This window comes from Platalea leucorodia (genome assembly GCF_965183815.1).
Source record: "Platalea leucorodia genome assembly, chromosome: 10".
Lineage (NCBI taxonomy): Eukaryota > Metazoa > Chordata > Aves > Pelecaniformes > Threskiornithidae > Platalea > Platalea leucorodia.
Window position 1 is genome coordinate 23,164,080 of NC_138832.1, and position 27,603 is coordinate 23,191,682.

General features: G+C 45.0%; 1 protein-coding gene across 1 annotated transcript in view; it reads right to left on the bottom strand.

Annotated features, from left to right (window-relative positions):
- LOC309595826 (vascular endothelial growth factor receptor kdr-like) overlaps window positions 1-27,603 on the bottom strand; it is a 141,624-nt gene that overhangs the window by 70,580 nt on the left and 43,441 nt on the right. Inside the window, exons 4-9 of the mRNA XM_082323206.1 lie at window positions 14,963-15,090; window positions 10,608-10,767; window positions 9,015-9,151; window positions 7,346-7,505; window positions 6,630-6,747; window positions 4,647-4,822 (exon numbers count right to left, since the gene is read on the bottom strand). Coding sequence (XP_082179332.1) covers window positions 4,647-4,822; window positions 6,630-6,747; window positions 7,346-7,505; window positions 9,015-9,151; window positions 10,608-10,767; window positions 14,963-15,090 — 879 coding nt within the window. The remainder of the gene's footprint in view (window positions 1-4,646; window positions 4,823-6,629; window positions 6,748-7,345; window positions 7,506-9,014; window positions 9,152-10,607; window positions 10,768-14,962; window positions 15,091-27,603) is intronic.

Here is a 27,603-nt window from a genome sequence, read left to right on the forward strand (position 1 = left end):
AGCATCTGCATCATTAAGTGCTCTGGAACTAATTCTCCCTAGGAACAAATCAAGGTATCCTTGATACCTTCAGCCTGTCAGCCGGTCACCTCGCTGACGTAGCAAGGAGGACATGGCAATGCACATGAATTCTCCATGCACCCCTTTTACTCCAGTCCTTGCCCAGGAAAGAGGGAATTCATAAGGAGCCTGTGAATTACTACGGCTTGTGGTAGAGGCTATTTCTAGCACTTAATCATGCATTTCTTATAGATACAACACAAGAGCTTGGGGGATCAAGGACTCTAGGAGGGAATGTAATTTCAATTGGCTAGAGCAGCTGGAACCCAAAGCAATATTTGCTGGAAGAGCCTTGAGGGAGCACAGGAGAGAAACTTCGGGACAAAGAAGAAAGGCAAAGTGGTGAAGGAGGTTTTTCATCCTATTTTTGAATTAACTTATGCTTCAATGCAATCTTCACTCCCAGTGTGGTGGTCAGAGCACGCTGACTGCTCCATAAGGGCTCAGCAAGAACCCTGATGCATGCAGATGACTTGTACAAGGGTGAGAATGAAATGCAGCCTGCTTGCCCATAAATAGATTTGAGGGGTTTTGTTTATGTTTTGTTCTGAAACTGCTTTGTACTCCAGCCTGGAATAACTCTTTTCTCCCACATTTCTCCTTCTTGGCTGGCTCAGATGTGCAGCCACCAGCTGTTTGCTAGGATTGTTCCTTCTCCTTGCTCCCTCCCCTCCAAATTCTTCAGGACATTATTTTCTTGAAGCTTTTCTCAATAAGAATTTAATCAAACAAAACAAAAACACAGCAACCCGCCGCTTCTTGGACAGTGTTTGATGTGTAAATATGTAAAGAAGGAGTGTTTTGAAAATGCAGTCAGCTACCTCCTGGGGACTTGAGTCCTGCAATGAGCCAAAGTGACTCCACAAGGGAGATATGTGCTCCTGCAGGATTAAATTCCAGCTGCAGTGGGAGCACGGGTGACCAGAGGCACAGCTAAGCCACTTCTTAAAGAACCATTTTTTGAATAGCAGCAGGATTCTCCTCCAGGCCAGGCAGCATGCTCCTTCCTGCACATCGTCAGCCGGGTCCTCGCCCGGGGCTGGCATTGCTATCAGTTCCCACCTTGCAGCTCTGGGAGGTATTTGCCCATTTTGCTCCTTCTTGCCTCTGTGGGGCTGAGACGATTGGTACCTCTGCACTCTGCAGATACCCATCAGTTTTATGGCCATATCAAACTTCGGGGGGGCAATAGCTCCTAATATTTTACTCATCACCATGGAGTGAACTACCTTGCACATACAGTGTATGCTTCATGTCAGAACTACTGTGATTGCTACCAATTAAGTATACGGGAGGTGACTGCAAAGAAAGCCTGCGGCAGCGCTGGTCTTGTAGCAGGTCAGGAGATACGCTGCCTATAGGCTCCTGTCCTGCAGGGCTCAAGCAGATGACTTCTTATCTTGTTGTCATCCTGCTTGAAGGGTTCTCTTCTGCTGCCATTATTATTGAATGAAATACACTGCAAAAATTAATAGAGTGCAATTTGATGAATGAGTCCTGCTGCTATTTATACTTTGTTCGTGAACAACAATTCACAACACTATTAACTTTAAAATTCCTCTACACCTAGTTCAAATTCACCGTGATGGGTTTGTCACAGCACGCTGACTGCCAGTGATGCTGTCTGTGATGCTCGGGAACATTAATGATGTATTATTTTGAAGGGACTCACAGGAGAGGGGGCTGTATGCTTACTTATAGTTTCTTCAATGCAGTGTCCCCTTGCAGCAAAAGAAATGACATTCAAATGACATTTATCTTCTCATTGAAAAGTCTATTTAAATAATTTTCCATCTTCTCTTCAATAGTATAGATCAGAACTCGCTCACTTTTACAGATGCAGCTCTGAAATTTAAAAGGCTGGCCCTGGCTTTTGGGGAGCAATGCTGTTACTCAAAAAGAAACGTTACTTCCCAGTAACAGGGAGCTGGTACGTGGGTATGTACTCAGCACGAGGCTGATCTGTGCTGAAGTGCTGCAGGCTCCACCTTTTAGACATGATGCAAAAGTGATGCTCCTACCACTGTGTTCACTTGCAAGCCCAAGAGGATTTTTCCATCAAATCTGCTAATCCCTGTGTTCAAATTCCAGCTCTAGTAATTGCAGCTGCCTATGGTTCTAAGCAGAGACATTCATCACCCCTCCCAGCTCAGAGGTGCTTGTGTTTCAGTGGTGGGCAAGGTAATCCCTGCATAAAACGGCTAGAAAGTGTGTCTTGGTCTCCTTCTGCGTGTCTAAGTGTCTGCTGAAACTCCGAGCAATTTAATCTGTTCGGGTGCGATACCATGATATCAGTCGTGATGACTGGAGGTAAAGTGTCAGGTTATTTGTTGAGCAGGTAAGGGAAAAATTCAGATCTGCATTCGGTTTGGAGCTTCAGAATTTTTTTGAAAGTAAAGCAAACGATGCCCAGATCTGAAAAAGCAGTCCCTTTGCTCTGACTGTAAGCACAAGAAAAAAGGCAGTTTGCTGCTGTTGGAGAAGCTCCAGGAGCAAAATTTGTCTTTTTTGATCTCTACCCATATGCATCTCAGGAAAATGACCCTCTCCTTGGGCTGAGCGTTTCACATGCAGCAGCAGGTCAGGTTAGGGCTGCAGAGGAGAGTCTGGCAAAGGCAAGAGAGATTTCCTAGGTGTTTTGTGTCAGTCCTGTCTACAACCAAGGCAGATATCCTCATCGTTTGCAGCCTTTAGCTTAAACACCACGGCACTCCTTGGCAGATATTCTCCTTTGCTTGCTCTCATTTCTGGGATGACTTTCTTTTACCAGAAGAGAAACACTTGCTGCTCATTTATCCTTCACCACGCAGCACCTTCTCCAGTCGGTAACATTCCTGCAGCTGCTGGACTTTGCAGACTCTTGAGAAATGGTGGTTTTACAATTAAATAGTTATTCCTGATTGAAGTCTTTGTGGGCTGATCTCTCAGAAAGGCTAACAATGAGCACCATGCTAGGCATGCACTGTCTGTGAGAGACAGAATACCACGTACTTGTACATACAATAAAGATGAAAGGCTTGTACTGTAGTTAAGAGCATGGGATGGTTTAATCCTGAAATAGCATCTTGCTGATAGAAACAAGGTCTGTTTGTTTTTTATATGCCTATTTGGGGAATGGCTGCTCTTCAAGTAAACATTCTCTTTTGCATGCAAACACCAGTATTTACCTTGACAAGATAGTTTATTATCATTCTTAATTTTCTCTTCCTTTGAACGTTTCCGTTCTCTTAACAAGACGGCAAAACCATTGTATGGATGAACAATCTCAAGTGAACAAATGACTGCAGCTTAACACATTCCTGCTCATCGGCTGAGCTGCAGTACCTGACCGTAAGCATGTTCTTAGCTCTCTCCACTCCTAAATCACACATTAGTTTACGTAATGTTTAAGGTGGTTTAAGCTACCATCTCTTATTTAGCATTTTTAATAGGCCAAATGTGCCTAAGTGACAAGTTCTCCATTTGTTAGGCATTATTCTTTTCTGAAAGGTGAAAGGTGGACTGAGAAAAACACAAATGCTGGAAGTTACATGGTGCAACAGTACATAAGTATACAAAACAGGACAAGTGAGAATATTTTTAGGGGTAAAGAGGATAAGGAGGAAAGAACTCACCACAGAAAAGAAAGCAAAGCTATCTCAATAACTTTATCTCACTGCCTGAGTCAATCTCGGGAAATACAAAGGGAAGCGGAGCTAACTTTTGCTGAACTCCTGCTTGGCCTCATGATTCAATCTCTGTTGCCAAATTCAATGGATTAAAAGAGGCAGTGGATGTGCAAAGAGACAATGTGGCTCTGTCTTCCATTATCCCAGCAAGGGAGATTAACAAATGCGATTCCAATATCTGTTTTCCCTCTATGTCAAGCGAACCTGCTTCAGTGCACGCCACAGTTTACTCCAGTTCTCTCCAGATTCCCCTGAAAATGAACCTGTCTCTCAAGCACTCCCAGCAGATAACTGACAATACATAAAATACAGGCTTAGAAAGTATTTCTGTAGCAGGATGATGGAGAGACATAAAAGACAGGGTAGTGTATCTAGTTCCTTCCGCCAGCCCTATTGGGACTTTTCCTGTCCCAACAGATGTTCTCCAGTGCTTTGCCCAAGCTGGTTTTTAATCTCAAGGGATAAAACTTCCATCACTTCTCTTGGGAAACTGTGCCCGTAGCTCTAAGCCCTCACTACTACATATCCTCCCAAACTCCTGTTAAAATTTAGGTCCTGTTAGGTTTGTTCACTTTCAAGCCATTTCTGCTTCCCTCTGCAGAGACACTGTCCCGACACAAAGGTGCTGCAGCTATTTCTGAGGTGCCAGACCTCAGTGGAAAGCGGCTGTAGATGACTTAGTTTCAGACTAACTCCTCATACCAGCTCGCCATTCTGTTGCTTCGATTTAACATGTGGTGAAATGAGGTAGATCTTCAGTAGTTCCTAAGTAAGGTGGTAATCTATGCACAGTGCTGTATCAGCTCATATCAGCTAAACATGGGGAACTGTCACCCATTCCTGCTGACTGGTGAAGTAGGATCACACAAAAAATGAGAAGGAACCCAGTAGAAGTCGTTAGAAGCATCAAGTCCTTACCTGTCACTACCAGCTGCATGGTGAGGTTCTTATACAAGCCGTATTTCGCATTGCTCAAGACGATGGTGTAGTTTCCAGCGTGCTTTGGTCTCACATCTCTTATGCCCAGCCTGTACTTCATTGGGTCCGGCTCGTAGCAAGTATGGTTATCCTTGATCAGTTTGCCGTCTTTGTACCTGTTTTGAAAGTCCCATCAAGGCTCATCATGCGTGTGCATGCATGTTAGCCCTCAGAAAACCTAACTGTTACCCAAATTAGGGTGGGTAAAGAGTCATTCTTCAGAAACAGCAAGGGAAACACAGGTCTGTAATCGCTGCTTGAATTGGACAGCTATTCCTTTTATCCTTCCACACTAAAACTGAGTAGCACCTGCAGTGCTATGGGATGGCTTCCTCCAAAACACGGGAAAAAGGTATTTTAAGGGATCTGAACGAACAGTGCCTCTCACATGCTCAACTCTGATCAGAAATGTACATTTAGATGCTCCCAAATTCTGCTGGATGTGCAATACTGAATGCAGGAAATGATGGGTTAGCCAAAATTTATGTCATCAGTTTTAAAGCAAGATATTAATTAGGCAGAATTGTCTTTCAGCGTGTACATATGAGCCTTTACTGTTCCTGAAAAAGCTAAAGTCTGTGACCTGGAGAATCTCAGTCAATAGGAAGGTCAGTGAGGAATCCACAATCTTGAATCCTCACTAGGTAGGAGGAGGACAGCAGAGTCTGCACGAGCAGACTCTCTTCACTGCTAATCTGATATGCAGATTTGGGTTATGAATATGAAATAGGCCAGCCTTTGCCACACACGGAGCTTTAGGCTCGGTGGAAGGAGAAGCTGGGGCATGTGTCCTACTGCCTGAGAATGCTGGAAGCCTCCTTTACAGTCGTTAAAACAACTGTACTGAGAGACCTCCAATATCAACAGCTGTAGCTTCGAACGTGCAGGGAGGGCAGCTCTGGTGGTCCCAGCAGCTCCACGCTGAGCACCGGGAGCAAAGCCTTGGCAGAGGAAAGGGAGATGACCCCCACTTTGACTCACAAAAACATTTCTAGCTCCTAAATAACAGCAAGAATTAAAAATATCTCCTGGCAGCACTGATTTCACTGGTCTAACTGAATATTAGAGAACTTCATGTTATTTCACTGCTAAAAAAACCGCAGCAAACCCATCCCTGCCCAAGACGTTTTGCTGACTGCCAGGCTGCCCGAGCGGCACTCAGCTGGCCAAGGCGAAGTGCTCCGGGCAGGTGCTAACTCACCCAAGCCACCTTCTCTGCCTTTCAGCTGAAGATGTATAAGGTGTTGGATGGGGTTGTTAAAGACCCCCTGTAGAATGAAGCATAGAAAAAGTAGCAAGAGAGAGGACAAGGGCCGAAGGGGTAAAGAAAGAAATGACCGTCTCCTGGAGCTGCTGCCGTGTTGCCCCTCCTATTAAGCTGATCCATTACAGTCCTGGTAGAGGCTTTAGTTTGCTCAGGAGGATTCACTGCCTTGTCTGCAAGGATCTGACATTGCTGGTGGTACAGGATCGGAGAAAATTACTTCAAAGTTATGAAGAGAAACGATTTCTCACATGGAGCATGTGTCCTGCAGCTTTCCATTATGCACTGCCTCCTTGCAGACTGACCACCAGTAACGGTGGTAAACTGGCAGCCCTTCTCCAATAGCTTTCTACTTGAATTTTCCAAACAGTTCTGTGTCCAGGGTAAATCAAACCCCCGTTTTTCCTATAGGGACCCTTTCTGCATAACTAGGAGAGAAAAGTAGCATGGGAAAGAGGTATGGCTTGCCCAGCTTCACAGAGCATACGTCAGCTCAGAAAGGAGTCACATCTCCTTAGCTCAACTGTGAGACCTCAGCTATGACCACTCCCAGCTCTCGTCTTTAACCTGTGTGGTAAGGAACAGTGAAAATCTATTCTAGACAGGAGCCCAAAAGAAGGTCGCGCATTCCTGATTTTGCTCAAGATGGTGGTACTTACCAGGTGACACTTGGACGAGGGAAGGCGTCCACCTTTGCAGCTAGTTTCAGTGACTTGTGTCCCGATGTAATCTCGTAGTAAGGCCCTTTCTTATGTGAAACCGTCATGAAAGGTTTGTCTGGAAAGAGAAGCGAACGGGAGGACAAGTAATGGCAGATCTGCCACAGTACAGTGCTCACATCTTTGAATTGCGTTGTGTCTACCCTGGATTTTTTGCAATACAGATCTGCAGCAGCTGCAGACAACCGAGTGGAATGACAAGCTGTTACCGCAGTTCCCCTGCAAAGCTCAGCCACAGCCAGGAAGGTCTGTCTCCAAAGGAAGGGCTTTATATTTAAAGCAGAGAATATGCACCTGCGTCGCCCCTGGAGCAGTGTGTTAAATGCCCGAGGTATCGCTTGTCCAGGTGAATGCCAGCAGGCCAGATTTTCCAGGGCATCAGCAACCACACTTGGTGCCAGCTTTTTCAAAACAGTTCAGCTCCCAGTTAATCCATATCCTCAGACATGTCTCAGTCTTGAGCTCTCTAAAGTTTCTTTGAAAATGTAGTGCTGGGTGCTGACTCTCTCATAGATTATAGATGTTTCATGGTTGTTTTACCTAGTTGGCATTCTTCCTAATGCCATTTGTATATCAACAGATTTAATAATGTGGCGTTATCCTTTAACCTTCACAACCTTGGTTCTTGGGTATTCTGGCTTAGCTGCAGAACTTACCGTACACTGTAACCGTGACATTGGCCTCCAGCCTCGTTACGTTGAATGTTTTGCATACGTACAGGCCTCCGTCTTGCATGGTGACATTTTCAATTGTCAGGCTACTGCCAACTTTATTCAGCATGCCACTCTGGTCTATTGTTCTTCTAGGATAAGGGTGCTGGAAGTCAGAAAAAAGGGGGTCAAAAAGCAGCATAAACTGGATTATTTTGTTCATCCTTTCAAAGCCTGCCAGTAAAGAAAAGCAGTGATTCATATCAAAATTATCATATCTCCCCATCACTGAAATAAATACTACAAAAGACAAATCAGCAGGAAGAGCTCTTGCGTGAGGTTTCATTATCAAGTCTGATAAGAGAAAGGAACAGAGTGGAACCGTGGCGCTTCTCTGCCGAGACCTGGGCCGGCAGGTAAATACGGGATGCATCGCAGGGCAGCCCTTCTCAGGGACCGAATCCCAGGGATCAGTGCAAAACCGCTGGTGGCATCTGTAGGGTCAGAGCTGTGCGTTCGTTTTTTGTGTTTTTTTTTGTTTTGGCTTTTTTTTGGTCACAGGCAGTATTCTTCTGTCTTAAAAAACTCCTACTTTTTAAAAGAAATACATTATTATGACAGAAATTTAATGTATTATGACAGCCAAGTGTCAATGCAAATTCCTGTAGAATTTTAGAAAGCGTTATCGTTTCTGATAGGATTTTTGATCCCAGAGATTTGGCCAAGAAATTTTACATTTATAATGTTAGAAATCTCAGGGGGGTTCATAGAAAAACAACTCTCTTCCATCATATGGGGTTCAAGACGCAAAATTCAGCAACACCGTATTGCTTGCACTTCTATAAATTGTGTATTTTCTGTAGTTTCTTCACCAAAACAAAATCAGGCATTCTTTCTTTAAGTAAACACAATAAGTCAAAAATAATCAGTTTTTAGGAATCACATTTTACAGTTTTCCAAGAGGCTTAGATGCCTCTTTGAAAGGTATATTTTGCTGAACTAAAAAGAAAAAAAAGAAATCATTTTAATTCTGAGCATCAAATAGAAGCATGAGTAGTATCTCAGATAAATGAACTGATTTGGAAAATACCCCTTCTTCCCTCTGTTTTTCCTTAGGAGAACTAAAAGGTTTTAGTACATCAAAGCAAATGCTCGGTCTCTTATATGTTTCTACTTCAAATCTGGCATTTTTATATTGCATTCCACAGAAAGCTCAAGAACCTACACTCAGTGTTGAGATTTCGTTCTTTGGTGGAGATTTCAGCAGATACAGTTGGCTTTTGTGTCACTTTTTCCTACTTAATAAACGCCAAGATGGGTGAGCAGACCGACAGCTTGCAACCTTCACGGCTGCCTTTGAGACTTGCCCCTGGGAGCTGGGAGCAGCAAATGGGCCAGAAGAAAGGAGGCAGCTCTTCTTCCGCACAAGAAACACCCACTCCTGCCTTTTCTTGCAAGTGTGTATTTAGCCTGAGATTTGCAGTTTAATTTGCAGGTTCAAGAGGGTCAGGTAAGTTTTAGATTCATCCAAACTAAAAATACAATCAATTGTAGGCTTACAAATGGTATTTCAGAATAAGTAGTGGTTAGGGTTTACTCAGCCCTGTGAACAGCTCTTTCTCTTGGGTAGGGGGAGGCTGCATGAAAGCAGAATGCTGAATTCTCATCAACTCACCCTCCCGTTAGGGCACGTCCATATGAGCTCGATGCGCCCGTTGATGAAGGTTTCTGCTCTGCATTCCAAATAGAGAGTTTCTCCAACCAGCAGTTTTTTGGGAGTTGCTTTCAGCGTCAGGTTCTGTACTCTGCTCTCTGAAATGACAACAGCAAAGGTATAACCATGCAGGACTCTCTGCATCCGTCACATTTAAGACGGAATCTGCGCTCCGATTGCCTCTCCAACATCTGCTCCTTTCACAGTTTCCAAAACACCTCGCCTTCTTCCATCATTTCTATGGAAATCGTTGGAAATGCCCACACAATGGAAACGTTAGGTCAGTCGTAGAAATACCTGAACATCAGCTGACCAAGCTAACTGATCGCACGTGGACACAGTGACTGATGAATTACTTTTCTTGCATTCGCCATGTTTGGCTCCAGCCCTCACTCCTCAGCTCCACGGCCATCCTCAGAAAAAGTTTTCACAAGCGACTCATCCTTTTGAGTGCCTCACCATTCGCATATCTGCGAGAGGATTCGGTTCTGTGAAACATGAAACATGTTTCTCCTGCCCTCTGATGACCAGCTACCTTTCCTTTCTGAATGAGATCACCAGATCTTGGTCTTATACATTGATTGATGTCTTCAATTCATCAACTCTGAAATAAGCCTGCCTCATGTTTGTGGTGCCCCATGCCAAACACACGTCTGACCGCTGCACAGCAACACGTTAGAGAGTAAGATATTGCCTGTGTCCTTTTGGGCTAGAGAGGGGTGACTTAATGGGGTTTTTTTAGTGATTCTAGTAAAAAATGATTCTAGTAAAAAAATAATTACTCCAACAATGAAGAAAAAGAGAGAGGGATTTACAGGACTTTTATTTGGCTGTCATACAAATTTACAAGCCTGTTGTTTAAAGCCGAGTGCGAATTGTATAGAAGGATGCCATGAGCTAATGGGAATGAAGTCACAATAAACTCTCCTCTGTCAAAAACATAATGTATGAGGAGAGAAAGAACGTACATTGAAAACAAAGGAAAAATAAATTCTAATTGGCTTCCTATAAATCCCAGCACTCAAAAATGTAATGCTTAGTTGCTTCAAATTCAGATTTTAATTCTGAGCTGAAGCTCAACTGTAAATACAAGGCAAAGGGTATAGTAAATCATCAAGGGAAACTATAAAAAAGCAGAGATTTGAATTAGCAGTTTAATGAGATTTTTATACCATGATCTTATGTGTTTAATGACCAGAAGCGAAAAGAAAGCTACTGTTTGGTTTATCCTAAACCAGCAGTTGTTTTAATGTAAATATAGGTCAATCCAAGCAAACAAAGCCTTGGTGGGGTTTGAATAAAATACTCCTATTTTGTACCACCTCAACACTTGGTAATTTTTCAAAACCAGGAGTGGATCAAATCCAAGTTCTATTGAATAGGGCGAAAGGAGAAGAATGAGTTTGCTTTTAGCGTTCCAGCTTGGACTTGCTACAGATACATAGCAATGAGGTATATCAAATATAATTGAGGCTAACCAAGAAATAATATCCAGGAGCTTAGCTACGAAACAGAAACATTGTGGTCATCCCGCGGTGCGCAGTAGGCGCTCACCCAGTCTCTGCGCTAGGTAATAGGAGGTGAACACGCTCCCACTGACGTTTGCAGTGCATGTGAGTACTCCAGAGTAAACGAAAGAATGAGAGGGGATGACAAATCCTCTTCTCGGGTCCCACACCATCCTCTTGAAGTTCATCTCCACAGAATAAGGATACTGAAAGAGAAGAGACAGACAGGAGGCTTGTGAGACATTCTCTTTCCCCTCAGGCCGTAGAGGCAACCAGCCAAGGCTGTTCTGCTTTAGAGGCAGGGTAGATATTTGACCTTTCAGAGTGGTTGGTGGTCTCATTCCACACATATCTTAAGCAACGTCAACATAAGCAAATAGAGAAGCCCTCCCTAAGGTAGGACTGGCTTTGAAATCCAAAACTTGGACATCATAACTGGGGCTTTTGATTCAGTAGCCCCAGTCCTCTCAGATCTCAGGCAAGATATCATTGTAGGTCCCATTTCCCTCATCTCTTTACTGGAAATAATTATGCCTATCTTATATGAATTTTGTAGGGTAATATTTTTGGAAGTGTTTCAGAACAAAGTTTGCTTCTCCTAATGCTACATGTACCTACCACATGTTTTACTGGGATCTCACAGTACTTTAAAAACATGTGTGAAGTTAGACCCCCAAAAATCAGAATTATTCATGTCACTAACTCACCTGCTGGCAGTCATCTCTAAGCTCTGGGCTATGGCTAAGTCATCAGATTCTCTCTATATCACAAAAAGGAATGAGACACTTTCAAAGCAGCCTATTGATTTCCACTGGGCACGGAAGCAGCCGGGATGACTTAAGATGGTAAATCATAGGCTGGCAGAAATAAAGGGACTTGGTAACATAGGCATTTTTTGTCCTAAATTCGTAAATACTTGTAATGTCCTGAGATTCTTGAAGAAACAGTATCTGTAAGTTGTGCTTATGAGGAAGAAGTCAGGATACGAAAGGCAAATGTGGAAAATGAACTAGAGCAGAAATTCATTTAATAAGAATGAACCCTCTGTAGACCCTTGGACAGCACCAATGTCAAGCAGGTTAGCTTTCGTTGGCGGGAATAATTAGTTTATTATAATTATTAACACACAGGGAAGTCCTCTATTTGCTAGAGAAAATGCAATTTATTTTCCAATCATTTTGAAAATCCTGGTTTGTAATGTAGAAAAGAAGTCTGTAAAAGAGCAGATCGCTGCAATTCACCCTTGCAGCCTGTTCGCGGGCGGGCGAATGGACGCACAGGCCGTAACAGGTCTGGCTTTTCCCGCAGGGGACAGGAAGGCCCTTTAGGACTGAGGATGCGCTGCAGGAGTGTTGAGATCCCTTTTGGTTGAAAAATGAAGGGTTTGGGGAAACCTCAGCGTGCCTACAGTTGCCACATGATAACTAACTTTATTTGCACGGTGCTTCTCCCTCCTTCTTGTCCTATACCGGCTTCTCAAAGATGAAGCAAGATAAAGTTTTCCTTTTCAGAGCTACCTTGTTTTAGCTTTTGGAGCTAACCGAGGGAAGAGCTGCAAGTAGGGATTTCCCCAATGATGTAACAGTTTTGCTCTTATTCTTGTTTTTTATGCAGCACGCTATTTATTTCTCTGTCTCCAAGCAAGCAGTAGTCTTGTATGGCAGTGCAGTTTAAATAGGATTTCGTTTTAACAGTGCTCTTGTTCCAAAGAAATTTCAGCTTCAGGCTTTGAGAGCTGATGCTTGTACCTGTTGTGTGAACACACATTTGGTCCGGTTGGCGTTGGTTTAGGTTGCTTGTTATTACAGTTTCAGCCCAGACCAAAGGATTATGGATTATGGCTGCGGGGCAGTGACTGGGGCTGCTGGGGGGAAGGAGGCACAGCAAGACGGCTGCTTTCTTTTGGAACAGCAGTTCTCTTCTGACAGTACTAAGAAACAGGGATTTCATGTAAATACTTTCGAAGTACTCAAGCTGTGGCGTCTCTGTTCCGAACCGTTAGGAAAATTCAGGAAAATTACAGAAAGAGATCTGAGACCTGAGGCTTAATCATGCTTTAACACCCATGAAGGTCAAAGCTGTAAGTGGCAAATGCACACTGAACCAGATCAGTGGCTGAACTGATCTGACAAGACTGAAAATGCTTTTTTTTACCCAGAATTAAAATCACGTTAAGCAAAACTAGAAGTCTGAATTGTGTGTCTTAGCATGGGTTTATTAATAACAAAGATGATATGTAGAGTTAGCTGGGATCTGTTTAGTATTAGCAAGAGGTACCTTTCCCCATACATATTTAAAGGCCAGGGAGTGCAATGATTTTAAAGTATAATGGTAACAAAAGGAACTTAATTTACGGTGGAAAAAAGTACATTTTCTACAAGAATAAAGCTGAACTTCATGGTTTGGCAGCTCTGCTCCCTGACGGCTAGGGGAAGGGGAAAGAAAAAATAACCCGACTCAGGAGGCCCTTTTCAACACTGCACACATATTAAACGTCTTCATAAAATATTCAAAATTATATATTTAAACAATCAAACAAAACGCGTCAATGCTGTTTGAAGGAAATCACAGTGGCTTTCTTCCCTTTGAAGTTCGTTGTCTATTGGAGATTAAATTTGGAAGAAGAGGATGTTCTAAATTTGTCTGATCGCCTTATTCACCTCTCCTCCCCCATCCTCACCTCCGCCCCTCTCCCGCCCCGCTTCCTCCTCGCACGGGAAGCCGCCACCTCGGCTCCGCACGGCGCTATGGAATTCCCAGACAGGGCAAAACAAGCCGCGACTTTCCTTAGATGGAGCCCGGGGCTGGCGGCGCCCGAAGCCAACGCGCGCCTCCCAAAGCGCATCCCCTTGAGTAGCTCACGGCTCCCAGCCTCAGGAGGGTTCCTCAACATCTACATCCCTGCCCTGCAGTCCGGCTGCTCTCCCTCGAAGGGGAAAAATCTTTTGGGGACAATTTTCTTTGCAATTCAAAAGGGAGATTTCAGGGGAGATTTCATTCCCGCAGCAGCTTGCAGCAAGGTAAAGGACTTCAGTTTGTGTTTGAAGAAATTACCGTGAGAGAATTTAGCTTGCAAGCAGGGAGAGCAGGGCTGCCTATAAATAAGGGACTAAACGTGGAGGTCTGCTTAGTCGAGGTTCCGAGGCCACTTTTAGGCTCATGTGACTGTGCCGAAGTCAGCAGCAGTACTCCAGCAATGAATTTGGTTGAAGTAGGCTAACATAAGATGGGGATGTTTCATTTTTATAGCCAAGGAGGGGAAGGCGATAACATTTATCCAGGCTAAAGTGATAAGCTATAACTGCAGAGGAGTCTTATCCCCCCCCCTTTTAATCCCCACTGACAAAATTTAAAAATAGAGATCTGCTAAAGCAATAAGGCTAGTGCTGTCCCTCTGCACGTCTACTGGAAAATTGCCATTGGTCTCAGCAGGAGCCCGAGCACTATCTCAGGCCTCCGTGATTTCATGTGCTGTCTCCCAGGAGAAGGAGACATCTAACAGCTAAGACATTTAGCTGCTAAGAGGAGCAGAGGTCCTCAGACCCCTGTACCAGCACGGCATCGGCCTATCTGCGTGTGCTCCACGGTCACACCATATCCAGCAGAGCAACCTCATCCCTCAGCCCCTCCAGAACCGGCCGCGGAAAAGGGGCCGAGGCGGAGGACGAGCTCTTGCTCCCAGCAGGACAGCTCAAGCAGGCAGCCGAGCAGGGGAACGGAGAGGCACAAAACCTATTAGGTAAAAGGCAGGACTGGAGCCAGGAGAGCTATGTTCTGTTCCTCACTCTGTGATAGGCCTCTCTATAGAGCAATTCTAAAGCCCTTTAAATGAGCGACTAGATCTCCATCGGCTGAGGAAGCCCCAGACCTTGAATTTCCATTTTTATTATACAAAATGGCCTTGGCCTCTACAGACCATTCTGTAACCTTGACATTCAGCCATAACTGCTGCCGAAGGGATGGATGCTGTAGCCGTTTGTTCCCAAGGCTGAAACTTGGTTTAAATTTGTGAAATCAAGCAAAAATGGGCAACTGTTCTGAGGAGGTTCAAGGTATAAAAGAGATAAGCTTTCATGAGGATAGCTAATAGCCAGGTGTTATACGAAGAATTTTGAAGAAAAATAGTGCCTTGTCGCCTATCTTTGCCAATTTATGGAGGAACATCAAGCCACAAGATGAGAAAAATATGCGATAAACTCAGCCTAATCCCCAAAACACCCCTGTTCACCCTTCAAGAGTAATACACTGTGAGAGCAGGACTGTGCTTCTGGATTTTCAGTGTCTTTGCTATTTTTTTCCTGAAACTTACCTAGCTTCATACGTTTTATTTTGTATTTTTGCCCATTCGTTTGGCAGCCCAGACCTCTGAATTGATTGAGTTTCTCTGAAACAGTCACTTACCTGGGTGAGCTTAGGTTTGATATCTGGCGAGGTAACTCGGCAAGGGACAACAACCGTTTTCTTAGCATCTAAAATGTAGATTATTTCGGGATGTTCCGGGTGAATCTCCACAAATGGATTTCTGTAGTCTGTAGGGAAAAGAACATTGATTTGCAAAACTGCTCCTTTACTGATCAATGCCCGGAAGGGCACTAGCGGAGCGGCTAACTGCCCGCAGCAGGCTCACCGTAGCGTGTGACAAGACATCCAGTCACATCTTGCTTGTTTGCAAATGCCAGTGTCGTCTAGGGATTATAGCCAATGACCAAGAACTGCAATACCCCATTTCTAACCCTATTTTACCAGTTTGCAGTGTAACCTTGTAAAAACTCCTTTTTTTTATCCATTCTCCGTCTATAAAAATGAAGTTAATAACTCAGCTCCACAGGTCTTCATGGCACTGGAGTTAGTTCTTTCCCTAGTGCTCTGAATTTCTTTCATAGGTGATATTATATTGCAGCACTCCTGAATTCCACAGCAGTTAAGGGTTACAACAGGTTTACAGCAGTTAAGGTAAATCTGCTGAAAGAAAAAAGCTTCTTTCTGTAAATAAGAATCTCTAGAATACTGCAGAAAGCATGCAAAAAGGGAATGTAGACCCACGATATCCAAAGCTAGGCAAGAATAATCTGTTTAGCCTAACAGTGAAGTGACTTGGTCACGCTCTTGGGGAACTGTGGGATTTTCTAGAGATCTGCCACAATAAATCAGACTGGATATATATATACAATAGAAATAAATAAAAATCTGAGGTAGTTTAAGTTAATACAGCTTCTGAGTCTCATTCACTGATTTTTCATTGTATGAATACAGTGATGGTCATCAGAAAATTAAAGTTTGTGAAATCCTAAAGCCTTCAAGATTTTTCTAAAAAGCATTCTTCGACTTGATATTCTTACGGTGTAAAGTTTCAAATACCATTCAGCTAATGCAATACCCGCTACGCCACGCAGTGTAGGCAGTCAACACTTTTGCTTTGGATCACGCTGTTGTCAGGAAAGGATGTGTGCCCTGTACAATAACCTCAACCTGCCTATCCTTGGCTTGGGACCTGCCTCCGCACACTTAATTATATTTTGGACATGGCTTCACCTAGAGCATGGGGAGTAGCTGACATGAAAGGCTTGTGAACAATCTAGGTTGGAAAAATGTGCTCTAAAGTATTCTGACGGTACTTTAAAAAAGGATGTGCTATGAGGAAATTAAAATCAGTTTTCAAAAGAATGCTTAACTACTCCTAAATTGGTTAAATTGGTAACGAATGCCGTCGGCTAGGGCTGACACATCCATTGCTATGGACTGGTAGGAGGCCTTCAACAACGGCCAAACACTTCATGGCTTTGGAAAGGGGAAACACCTGTAGCGTAGGCGACCTGTTCTCCGATGGTGTACAATGAGGAAAAGGGTCCTTCTTGATGAAGATCATTAATGTCCTTCCTGAACTACCCTTGTATCCTCATATCATCTTTCCTCTCTAATTCCTGATGTAATATTAAGGGATTTTTAACAGAGAGAAAAAAAAAAATCAATTACTTAGTGCTTGGTGGATGTAGCCCCACCACTCATCCAGAAATTGCCCAGAATGGCACATCTCTGTGCAAATACATTAAAAAGTCCACACAACTACCAAAGGAAGACAACAGTGCTACTTCTAGACCTCGGGGAGCCCTGCCGCTCTCCGAGCCGGGAGGCTGGCGGTGGAGCCGCCGCTTCAGGCGGGCTGTGCTGGACAGTTCCTGCGGGGCAAGCACCCATGGCGCAGCAGTAGCCAACGCCTCTCCTGTCCTGTGGCCCCTCTCTTTGCCATGCGTCGGTCTGAGTCTGCAGCGCGGTGTGAGGGTATCTCCAGCAAAGGCTGCGTATCCCCTCATCCGCGAGCAGACGCCTCTCAAAGACAAAAATCAAAGCCACCGGCTGCATTTAAGAGCCTGAACAGGGTGATCATCTTGACTAACATACCAGGCCAGCTGGCCCCACTCCTTTCACCTAAACGTGTGCTGTCGTTTTACATCTGAGGCTGTTGTGGCACTGTGCTGTGACTGAAGAAAGCCCCAGCTGGAGTGTGTTGGAGTAACGCTATCTGTTCATCCCATTAATCTGTGCATTACTGGATCAGGCCGCTCTCCCTCCTTCATCTGTTGGCAAAACTGGGAATGTTCTAAAATCTGCATGAAAAGATGGCAAAATATTTCTGTAACTTTTTTAGCTAGTGAGGAAAAAAAACTTGTACATGGCGTTTTAAAAATTCCAAGTATCCCTTCCTGGGTGTTGGCCATTTTGGCTCCTCTCAACGAAGAGTCTAAAATTGTGAAACCCTCCAGAATTTCCCCTTTCCCAGTACTCCATCCCTGGAGTAGGGACCCATTTTTTAATTTAAAGCAAATGTTCACCCTTGGGACCCTGGCAGGGAGCTGTGTATTCCATGCTAGAGGATCTGTAATTAAACAGTAGGTGAAGTGCTTATTTTTGTTGAATTTTTCTGGGTGGCCAGTGTTGTACATGTAAGTGGTGTAACCGTGCTTCGTGGTGACCTGCAGAACAGTTTGAACATGGGCTGTGAGATTTAGATTAGCTCTTCCACAGCTCCGCTGACAAAGGAAAACCGAGTTGGTTTCTCTCACTCGCTTTGTCTTTATTTCCCCACGACTGGTAACTCATCTGGGAACAGGTCATTCATTTGGGATATCAATGTTCATTTCCTGGCTAATGACAACAGTCTTTGCTTAAGGAATGTCATGGAAATACGTAAGTGCTGTCACTTGGAATTCATCTTCAAAGAATTAGCTCGGTGCAGAGCTGGAGTTCCTTCGCTCCACAACCCAAACCAGTTTCACTCACAAAAACATGATGGGTGAAAGTCAGGGATTGAGACAGGAGAGTGGGACTGTCGCCTTTGTATTTTTGATAGATTAATTCTAGCTCTGAGAACTGGAAATAGGATTCTTAGTGGATGAAATGTACCGCGTGCTTCATCGCGATGAGAGCAAATGTTGGTTGGAGCTCCTTGTGTCTATCGGAAAGGTCACACGTGTTACGATGATGGTTTCCAAAAGGCAGGTGGGTCACTGTGCACGTACCAGAGAGGTGTGATCAGTCTGGGGAGCTGTGACAAGAGCTGATCAGGAGCACTGAACACAAGGCAGTAAAACGGAAGATAAAGACCAGGAGTCTGGATGACGTCTATCATTTCTAGTAACGTCTCCTCATGTCAGCTTTTATTCCATGCCATTGATTTATTCTGACTGGATTGGTCTATAAAGAAGCATGTACTTTGGAGTAAGGGCATTGCAAGAAACATTATGTGAGAGAGGTTAATTAGAATTTAAAAATTAGACCTGTAATCTCCCCACATTGAGGAAGTTTCAGATACACATCGGAACTTTCTGGTTAGGCAGGCACTCATTCTAATCAAGCCTTGAGCTGAGAAACCTGATCTCCAGACCACAACTTCTTAGCTTGTTCCAATCTCTACAACTAATAGGAAATATTTATACTCAATCCAGCATCTTATGCACTTTCCCAAACAGGTCTGCTAAATTCTTCTATTGAGTCACATTACAAAAATGTGTTTAGTGTTTGTCCCTGAGCATCGGTGCTGCTTAAGACCTCTGCAGTCCTGCTCTCCACTGAAACCATACTTGGAGGTACCAAATGGGATGATATTTTTATAGCCAACTTTAAAGCTTGTGCAAATGGCAAGAGGTCTTTCTACTTAAAAGAAGGCCCTGGATTATTAAAAGAAGGTCCTTGGATTATTTGTTGTAGGAAAAACCAGAAAAAGTAGATTTTTGTGTATTCGCAGCAAACACTGGGGAGTGCAAAGAAGTGCCAAGGGCAGTGTAGTCGTACCTATTTCTAGTCCGGTGGAGAGAAAGAGAGAACAAGGAATGTGCCCCGTGGCGGGGGGACAGGGCAGGGACGAAGGCCAAGAGGAAGCTTGCTGTGAAAGAAGGAGCTTCTTGATACCAAACTAGTCACAAATCTGGATCAAATTTTGCCTAGTTGTTTTGACCGAAAAGATGGGAACACTGAATTTAAAAGTATTTGTGCCAGTATTTTTAGAGGGAATTTCAGAATAGCACTGTTTGTTTAAAAAGTAACATAAATCAAAAGAAGGCAGCTAAGCAAAAGTTAAATAATCCTAAAATGTCAGAAAATATTGAATTATGCAATGATTGAAATATCTTAGTCAAACAGAATAAAATTCCTCCAAAATATTTCCTGTTCAGGGAAAAAAAAAATAATGATTTAGCCGCATTCTCCTCCGTTGTCTCTCCCTACCTCCAAGACTGACCTCTACCAAATTTTCAAATTCACAAGAGACCTAAAAATAACCTGCTTTTTTCAGCTGTCAGTAGGACAGATACCCATCATAGCAGTACTAAACTACTGAAGAACACCTAAACGGGAAGCATGAATTTACAGTATATATAACATATGCTATATTTCATTCCTAATTGATTTTTAATAGCAGCCTGCACCTGAATTGCCATATGTCTAGCCAGTAGCTAGAATTACACTGTCCCAGATCATAAGCTACAATCTGAGTCGGAAGCCAAAACATATAAATCTACCCTTTTACCATCAGTATTTGAAATTTAGATAGCGTGTGAAAATCACTGCGCAATGAACAACAGCAAAAGGCACTTTCTGGGTTATAAAGACGGGGTTGGGAAAGGAGAGGATGGCTTGAGCTGCAACTGATTGTTAATCTCTGGTGGCTGTCCGGTCTCATGGGCGTTATTCTCACTCCGTTTTGAAAAAAAAGAGAAAAAGGTTTTATATTTTATGGGTCCTTCTCTTTCCTACAGTAAGTGAGGTTTCCTAGAGCCCTCTGCAGTAAGCATATGGCTGTAATTTGTGTTATCTCAGTGCTTTATCCAGTTTATAGCCTTAGCCTAAAGAGAGTTCTCCGTCTGCCAAAGGCCGCCTTTCCTCCCTGTTTCCATCTGCAATATTGGAGCTCTTTAACGGGGTGGGGGGTACCCGTGTGAGCTGGTGGAGCAACTCCTACAGTGAAGATGCTAATGTGGCAGCTGCTTGCAGGGCTAAACTACTACAGTTCTGACATGAGAGCTTCAACATGAGGTTAGGGCTACGCGTTGGCCATCAGTGGAAAGTGACCCTGGACTGAAAGGAAAAGGCAGTTGCAGGTGAAGCTCAAGCACTCGCTAAATAACCCTGGGTATGTCAGTGAGCCCAGGGAGCCTTTTTTTTCTCCCCCACTAGGAAACTCTGTGCAAAAGAAAAAATAATATCATCAAAGCGCTAAAGAGTACCAGCACACGGAGCAACGGAGCAAACGTCCGTGCGTCCTGCAGCCCACTGGTGCTTGACTCCAGCTGCTCCCAGAACCCGCGGAAGCAGGAGCGAGCCCACCCCACTGCACTGGGAAGGAGACGCTCGGAGCAAAGGCACTTTCCAGGCAGCTGGACTGGCCACTTAGCAGATAAGCAAATATAAAGCGTCTCGGCTTTGGATCTTAACAAAATGACAAAGAATAAGTACTGAATAGGGAACTAATCAACTGCCAGCTGATACCTTTGTCATGGTTTGTGCAGACAAAAAACTGAATCCTTCATGAAACTCCTAAGTAGTTCAGACTGACTGTGGCACGGAAAAATGATCTGCTGGAACATCAGGAGTGTCACCGCCAGCTTTACAAACATGTTCACCACCCTAAGTTAATCAGCAATCAGTTAACTCCTTGTAAAAAAGTCTCTCAGAGACAGAACTTCTTGAAACACAAGGGACAGGGTCGCTTTGCTTTAAAAATGATAACCTTAGCCTCAAGGAAGATCTCTAATTCCAGATGGTGTAAATCAATTGCACTCAGCTGTTGCAATTTGGAGAGCTGTGGCCTGGGAAATGCAGGTGTCGTCCTCTCTGCAGTTACCGGCACTGAACTCCGAGGGAAAAAATTCTCAGCAAAGAAACACTTTATGAAAATAGGGTATTTCCCTGTAGCTTGGCACATCTGTTCCTCCTGAGTTGGGAAGGTAATATGCCCTATGAGTCTTACCCATACAGAAACACCCATCAATTCCCGTAGGATAATTAAAAAGAATAATCTACCGTGGGCTGCAAAGCTCATTATATGTGAAGAAAGACAAGAGCTGTAGCATGTTAGGGACTTATCAGCTGCAGCACCAGCTCCAAGGCGAGGGAAAGGCCCCCTCCCGTCGGTCTCAGGCTGGCTCTCCGGGTCCGCGGGCGCAGCAGGAAGCTGCAGCCAGGCCGGGGTGTTGCTGTTCACCCAGCGCGGCTCAGGCGGGAGCGCAAACAGCAAAGCGAAGGAAGCAGAGGCAGCGGGACGGCGGAGGGGAAGGGGGCCTGCTGGCCAGCCGCGGGGACAGCCAGGCAGAAAAATCAAGCATACCGCACACAAAAGCAACTCAAAGGTCAAGTGCCTACAAGAACATTGTTTACCTTCAGGCAGTGAAGCCCTTCATGTTTAAATTCTCGTTCTGTCTAGGAGGAGATTAATTGTTGCTTGAGATGAGCTTAGGGAGGGTCCCTTTTAACTCAGCGGTGTCGTAGCAATTGCCTGGGGAACGTGCAGTTCTCCCAGCCTCCGCCGTGACGGCGTGCGAACACCGATACGGGACTCCTTCGCCTCGCGGTGACATCTGCTCTTTTGTTTGGAGTTATCTGTAGCATAGGTGACTCTCTACCAGGAGGTGGTGGAGGTCTGTAGTTATGCCATGCTCACTTGCATTTGAATGCCACTCTCCAGAGGGCTCGTGGGCCCTTTCCTGCCAGCTGAGGAAGCTGAGGGACTTCAAAGCCCTCAGCATTGCACCCCAGGAACTCAGCGTGTTGTAGTCTCAGGCTCTCTCCTACAGCTCTTTACTTTTCAGCATTGTATGGCCTGCCTGCGCGTTCGCAACGTCCTCCTGACACACACACAGAGGATTTTGTACAGGATTTTGGGTGCTTTTCATTTCTGCTCATGTCTCATACACCGCGAGGGCAATTTGTCTCATGATATTTGTATCATATCTAAAGCTGTGGAGACAACATCACCTCGCCCTTCAGGTACCATCCATCAGCCCACAGAGATGGTAAGCACTAAATGGCCTTTGAGGACAGTCATCCACGGCTGTTCGGGTCTGTGAAATCCCTGAACATTTTCATTTTGCTTCTCACTTTGTTCCTGCTCAAGATAATTCTCTCACCCTCGCTATTTATTTTCTTCATTCAGTCATACCTTAGCTGGGAAGCCTGGGCAGAGTTTCACAAGTTCTTTAAGTTCATGTTTTGACGTAATCACTGTGAAGTTTGTCTTCATCAAGGTCAAAAACACTGAGAGGAGGGTTATAATCCATTCTTTACGTTAATAGGATCATTAGCAGTTAAGTGACACTTTGGTCAAAGTATTTTGGGAAGCTTTACAAGGAAGCTGCCTGGTCTGCTGTATTCCTCCTGGTAACCCATCAAAGCTTCTTCTAGGTACAGGAGCAACTTCTGTAAAGTCACTTGTTTTGAAACTGGGTCTTTGAAAATAAAGGACTTTTCATTTTGGCAGGCCAATGAAAAGAATTGGTGGTGGAATGTTTAGATTAAACAGAAAGCAGAATATTTTCTCTTTAGGCAAAACAAAAGTGACTGCAAAACCCCCAGAAGCCATTCTGAGTCAACATGAAGCATTCTGTTTTGGTCAAATGAGGTATATTCTTCCCCTGGAGATTACTGTTAGAAACACAGGAATACTTGTAGAGAAAAATATTACTCTAAAAAGTGTTACTTCAAAAATTGTGAAACAAAATGCTTCTCACTGCCAAACAAATAAAAGCCAACGTGGAAAGATTGATTTTTTTTAAAAAAAAGAAGTCTTCATACTTTGGCTGGAATTATGTTTCAACCATCAGAAGAATTCATAAATTCTGCCTCCCCACAACACTAGATTTTAGGCAGGAGTAGACTTTGTAGAAAATTTTCACCAGCTTTACCTGAAGCCCCCTCATTAAGAACAGGTTTCCCACATTAGCTGCTGCCAGCTGCAGACCTTGGGTAAGGCTGAGCAATTAGCAATTACTGAGTGGGTAAGCAACAGGAAGGAAGAAGTGGGGGAAATGTGTGTGGTTTTGGGCTGTCAGGCTTTCATTTAGAACTTCTTTATCAGAGAGAAGGAGGGGATCCCTGCCTCTTCCTGCTGGGATGTCAAGTGCTGTCACTGACTTAGTGCCAGGACCTTGTGCTGCTCACTCGCCATGGCATCACAGAATCACAGAATCATTTAGCTTGTAAAAGACCTTTAAGATCATCAAGTCCAACCATAAACCTAACAGTGCCAGGTCCCACTAAGCCATGCCCCTAAGTGCCACATCTACATGTCACATTATATCTTACAAGGCTCCTCCACCTAAAAGTGACCCTTTAGGATACGATTTGAAGATACTGAATGTCTTGATTCAGAATTGAAAGCATCTTACTTTTCCCTTGGATCCAGCCCTTGATACTTGAGGAACAACAGAGAGGGTCCTGCCCAGTGACATAGCCTATATTCCCATGTCGTGGCCCTAAACACTGTTAACTAGGATATGGTGCCAAACCCTTCCACCAGTCTGCGCGAGACAGCCAGCTTATCTGCTGGGCTCCACGCGGAGCAGACAGGCCAGCGTTTGCCTATCTCAGCTTGCTGAGTGTCTGGCAGCAAGTGTAGCTGTCTCAGTGTGTCCAGCGTGAAAGAAAGAAGAAATGCCGCTCCAACTCTGTTCTCACTGGTAATATCTTCTGGAAAGCAAGCCAAAGCCCAAGTCAGGGCTGTCACCCTGGCCCTGCATTTCTGCTTCTCACATTCAGATTATCTCTGTGAACTGTCAAGAGAATTAAGGAGGCAGAAATCAGCTTCAAAGAGCATCAGAACCAAAATATGATCTCATGTGAGGAGTGCTTTTGTGCACTTCCGTCCTCTTTAGATCTCTCTTGGTGGGGAAGGGATGAAAAAGATGGGGCTTCACATCTCTGGGCCGTACCGTTTGATGAAGAAGAGAATGTGGTTGATGTTACGCTCTACCCCGATGGAGTACTTGCACCACCTCTCCTCCTCATTCTTTGCAATAGCAAGGGAGAGCTCATACCCTTCCTTGGGGATGCCTTGCTGCTGCAGCTGACAAGCAGTGCGATGCATGCTCTGACGGGACAAGCTGCTTGCATGCATCCCCCTTTTCCTTCAGAATGGCCTGAGCAGGGCTTGTGCTCCCATATAAAAGTCTGACTTTCTTCAAATTTGATTTCCAGTTCTTGTGCTCTGGACTCCTGGCAGGACTGCGCTATGGCTCAAGCCTGCAGTGCTGGTGCTTCGTGGTGTTCATATGAACTGTAAAAGGAGCCAGAACTCAAATTCTCTTCAGGGGTATCTTCTAGTTACACTGTGCTCCTGCGAACATCAGTGCTGAAAACCAAACGTATGGAAACAAATTGCTCCTTCAATCCTGCCGTGTTCCTAACTCACAGTAACACCGAGGTGGTGAAACACCAGCAGCTGACTTGCTTTGGGTGGGAAGACGCTCTTCAAATGTTCACCAGTCTATGTGTTCAAAGAGGGAACACGCTAGGCACAAACAGGAATCGGTGATTCTGCCCCGGCGTACTCGGACCCTTGTGCGGCAGCCAACACTGGTGTCTTGGGCTCACACACAGCATTTTGTGCCAGTTACAGCATCTCGGTCAGAGGAGGTGGGACTCGTGTTTCTGAAGTAGTTATTTGAGGACCAGCCCTATCATGGCCATAATTATTTCAAGAAACAGAATAACAGCCCTGCTTTACATAAACAATAATAGAGGATGTCTGTTGCTGGCCTGCTCGCCCCATGTCTGCAATGAGGAGGTTGCCTCCTCTAGCCATACAGCTCTAGCAAAGCAGCACTCTTGGTGTGTGTGGAATCAAAGAACATCTTGGAGACTTGGATGAACTTTTCCAGACACTATCAGGCAAGATGTGACCAGTTCCAGTTACCACAGTAATAACGTCAGGCAAGTTGCTGATGGAGGGAAGCAAAACAGGATTGAGCTCATGCTCCTCCCTACTGATGCATGGACCGAGTGGTACAAAGAGGTGTAGCGAATCCCTTACTGCTACGGAGAGCTAAGGAGTGCATGGGGAAATCGCTGCAAAAGCTGAGGCGGCGTTTCAGCTGGTACAGAGAGCTCTTCCAGCTGACTCCCCGAGGACTGTCTTACTTTGAGACAGTTGCTTTGCTGACAGTAACTATTTCAAATAGCTGAGAGCTGCAAGTCCTGACTTCTGTCTGGGCTGGGGCCTGGGATAGCCCTTTGGGAAGGTGGAGAGAATCTTTGCTTGGTTTGTCTGGTTTTTTCTGCTTCTCTAAGCCATGTTAAGTTTTCTATGTGCCCTAGGAAATATTGTAGAGAGGACTCTATATTTTAACACAAAATAGACAGCCTGGCCTTCCCTTTAGCACAGGGATCCCAAAGGTTGCAATAAATGAGTATGCTCCTCACAGGGAAGTACCCATGTGGTTGGGAAGGGTAATTGCAGAAGATAGATAAGTAAATGACATTGGCTGGCTGGCTTTGGTGGCATTGGCAGTGGAAATGCCGTCCACGTGAGTCTTTCTGACGTGGGCTCCTATGGGGGCAGCTAGGTTGCAGTGAAGACTTGTCTTTACTGCTACTGGTCCAGAACTGGCTCAGCAGAGACAGCACGTTCTGTGGACCGAGGGTGGGCTTCCCCGCTCACCCACGAGACACGGGAGAGTTGCTCGGCTGCTCTTCCCGCTCAGCGCTGCAGCACCGTGTCCCACCAGGCGCTGCGTTTCCCTGCAGAGGTTATCCCTCAGAGTTGCAAGGAAGCTAAACAACGCAGTTAAAAAACGCCCAACTATTTCTGTTCCAGCCCTAAGCTATGCTGTATTTTCAACAAGGAGATGGGCAACAGGAGAAGGGGGTTGTCTTGCTTTTTAATTACGATCCTTGGGACTTGCAGCTGCAGCGGGAAGCAGAAAAGGCCTCGGGAACAATTGTGCAGGATTAGGATCCTGAGTTCTCCCTCCCTCCAGACTGTCGGCGCACAGCTGAGGCATGGCAGCTGACCCTGCCGCCTTCGGGTCCCTTATGATCTGACTGATGTGCAGGGGTCACGGCTCAATTGCACCGGGGGGGAGAGCTGCTGAATGCCAGATTCTGACAGAGCTTAGAAACTCCACCAGGGAGGCTGTAAAAACAGAAGCAAGCACAGGAAATAATAGCCAATAAGCAGGGCTTCCGACACAATCATGTTCTCATTTCGGTGTCAAGCAGCAGGCCAGGAACGAAGGGAAAAAATACCATTCCCCTTCCTTTTTTGGCAATAATGGCTTGTAACCTCAGAGGAATCTCCAGCCTTCAGGGTCTGGCTCAACATTTTCTCACTCCACCTGGCTCAGTCTCATAAACACCCTGCTGAGCACTTGCGCTCTCCACAAAACGTCCGGAGAGATGTCTCTTGGAGCTCTCCCTTCTCTGGCACTCACAGGGAACTGTGAGTTTCTTCACTTGGAGACACCTGATGGGTATCTCAGTGATGTCCAGACACTGTCGGACCAATTTCCTTCAAAAGGCATGTTTAAATATTGAAGAAAATCGTAGGTACGTTCTGAGTGCCTTGCTTAACTCCACAATTCATAGACCCCTCACTGAAGAACAGCTTTCTTGTCCCCAGAACAGCCTGCTGGCTTTCAACAAATATCCACAGGAACTGACTGGGAGGAAGAGCGTGCCCTGAGGCCAGCATCCATGCTGAGGTATAAATAGCTTCGTTTCACTGGGGCCAAGCAGCTTCCTCAGACTGGCAGGCCAGATCCCAGCAGGCCCTTGCAAGCTTATAGACTGAAGTGCTGTGGCAGGGCTCTGCTTTGGGGGGATGAGCGGCTGGCTCGCTGGGACGCGGACCAGAGGGCTCCCCGCTGACTCGCCTTTCCCTGCTTCACCCCTGGCGTGCATGGTACAAGCTGGGTCCTTTTCTACCCGCTCTTCCTTCAGTAACATTTAAAGCACAGGAGTCTGAGTAAGAGCTTTTAGAGCAGGGAGGGCATATGACACAATTAAATTGCATCTGAGAGAGGACAATCTTGAGGGTGATTCAGAGAAAACAGCCATCCAGTGCTGTTTTTCAGGGGAACCTTGGCACAGCAGTCTCAGGCGAGGAAGACGACATCCTGCGATTTTTTTAGATTAGCGCTGTTCCAAGGGCATCGCTGGCAAGCATTTCATAACTTGAGATATTTTCTTAAGGAAAATGCTCAGGCGGTCTCCAAAGATCCATAATATTTCCTGCACGTGCTCCCACCATAGAGCAATGAAGGCCTGGGTAGCCAGCCAGGGCACTGAATCAGGCCAGAGAATGGAGTTTTCAATGCACTGTTTCCTGAAGCGTAGGCATTGGGCTGGGTTAACAATATTAGATGTGGGGCATCTGAGCAGTGCGTAATGAGAAAAGGAAACAGCTCAGCACAAGAACTAGGGTGGATAAAGCAACCAGGGCTTAGAGTACCAGGGAAAAATTAAAAAAAGGAAATAGAAAGGGAGAAAAAAAATGACTGCAGGAACTAACAAGTAACACCAAAAAGCTGCTTTCCGATAAGAGGAAGACTTGCTGG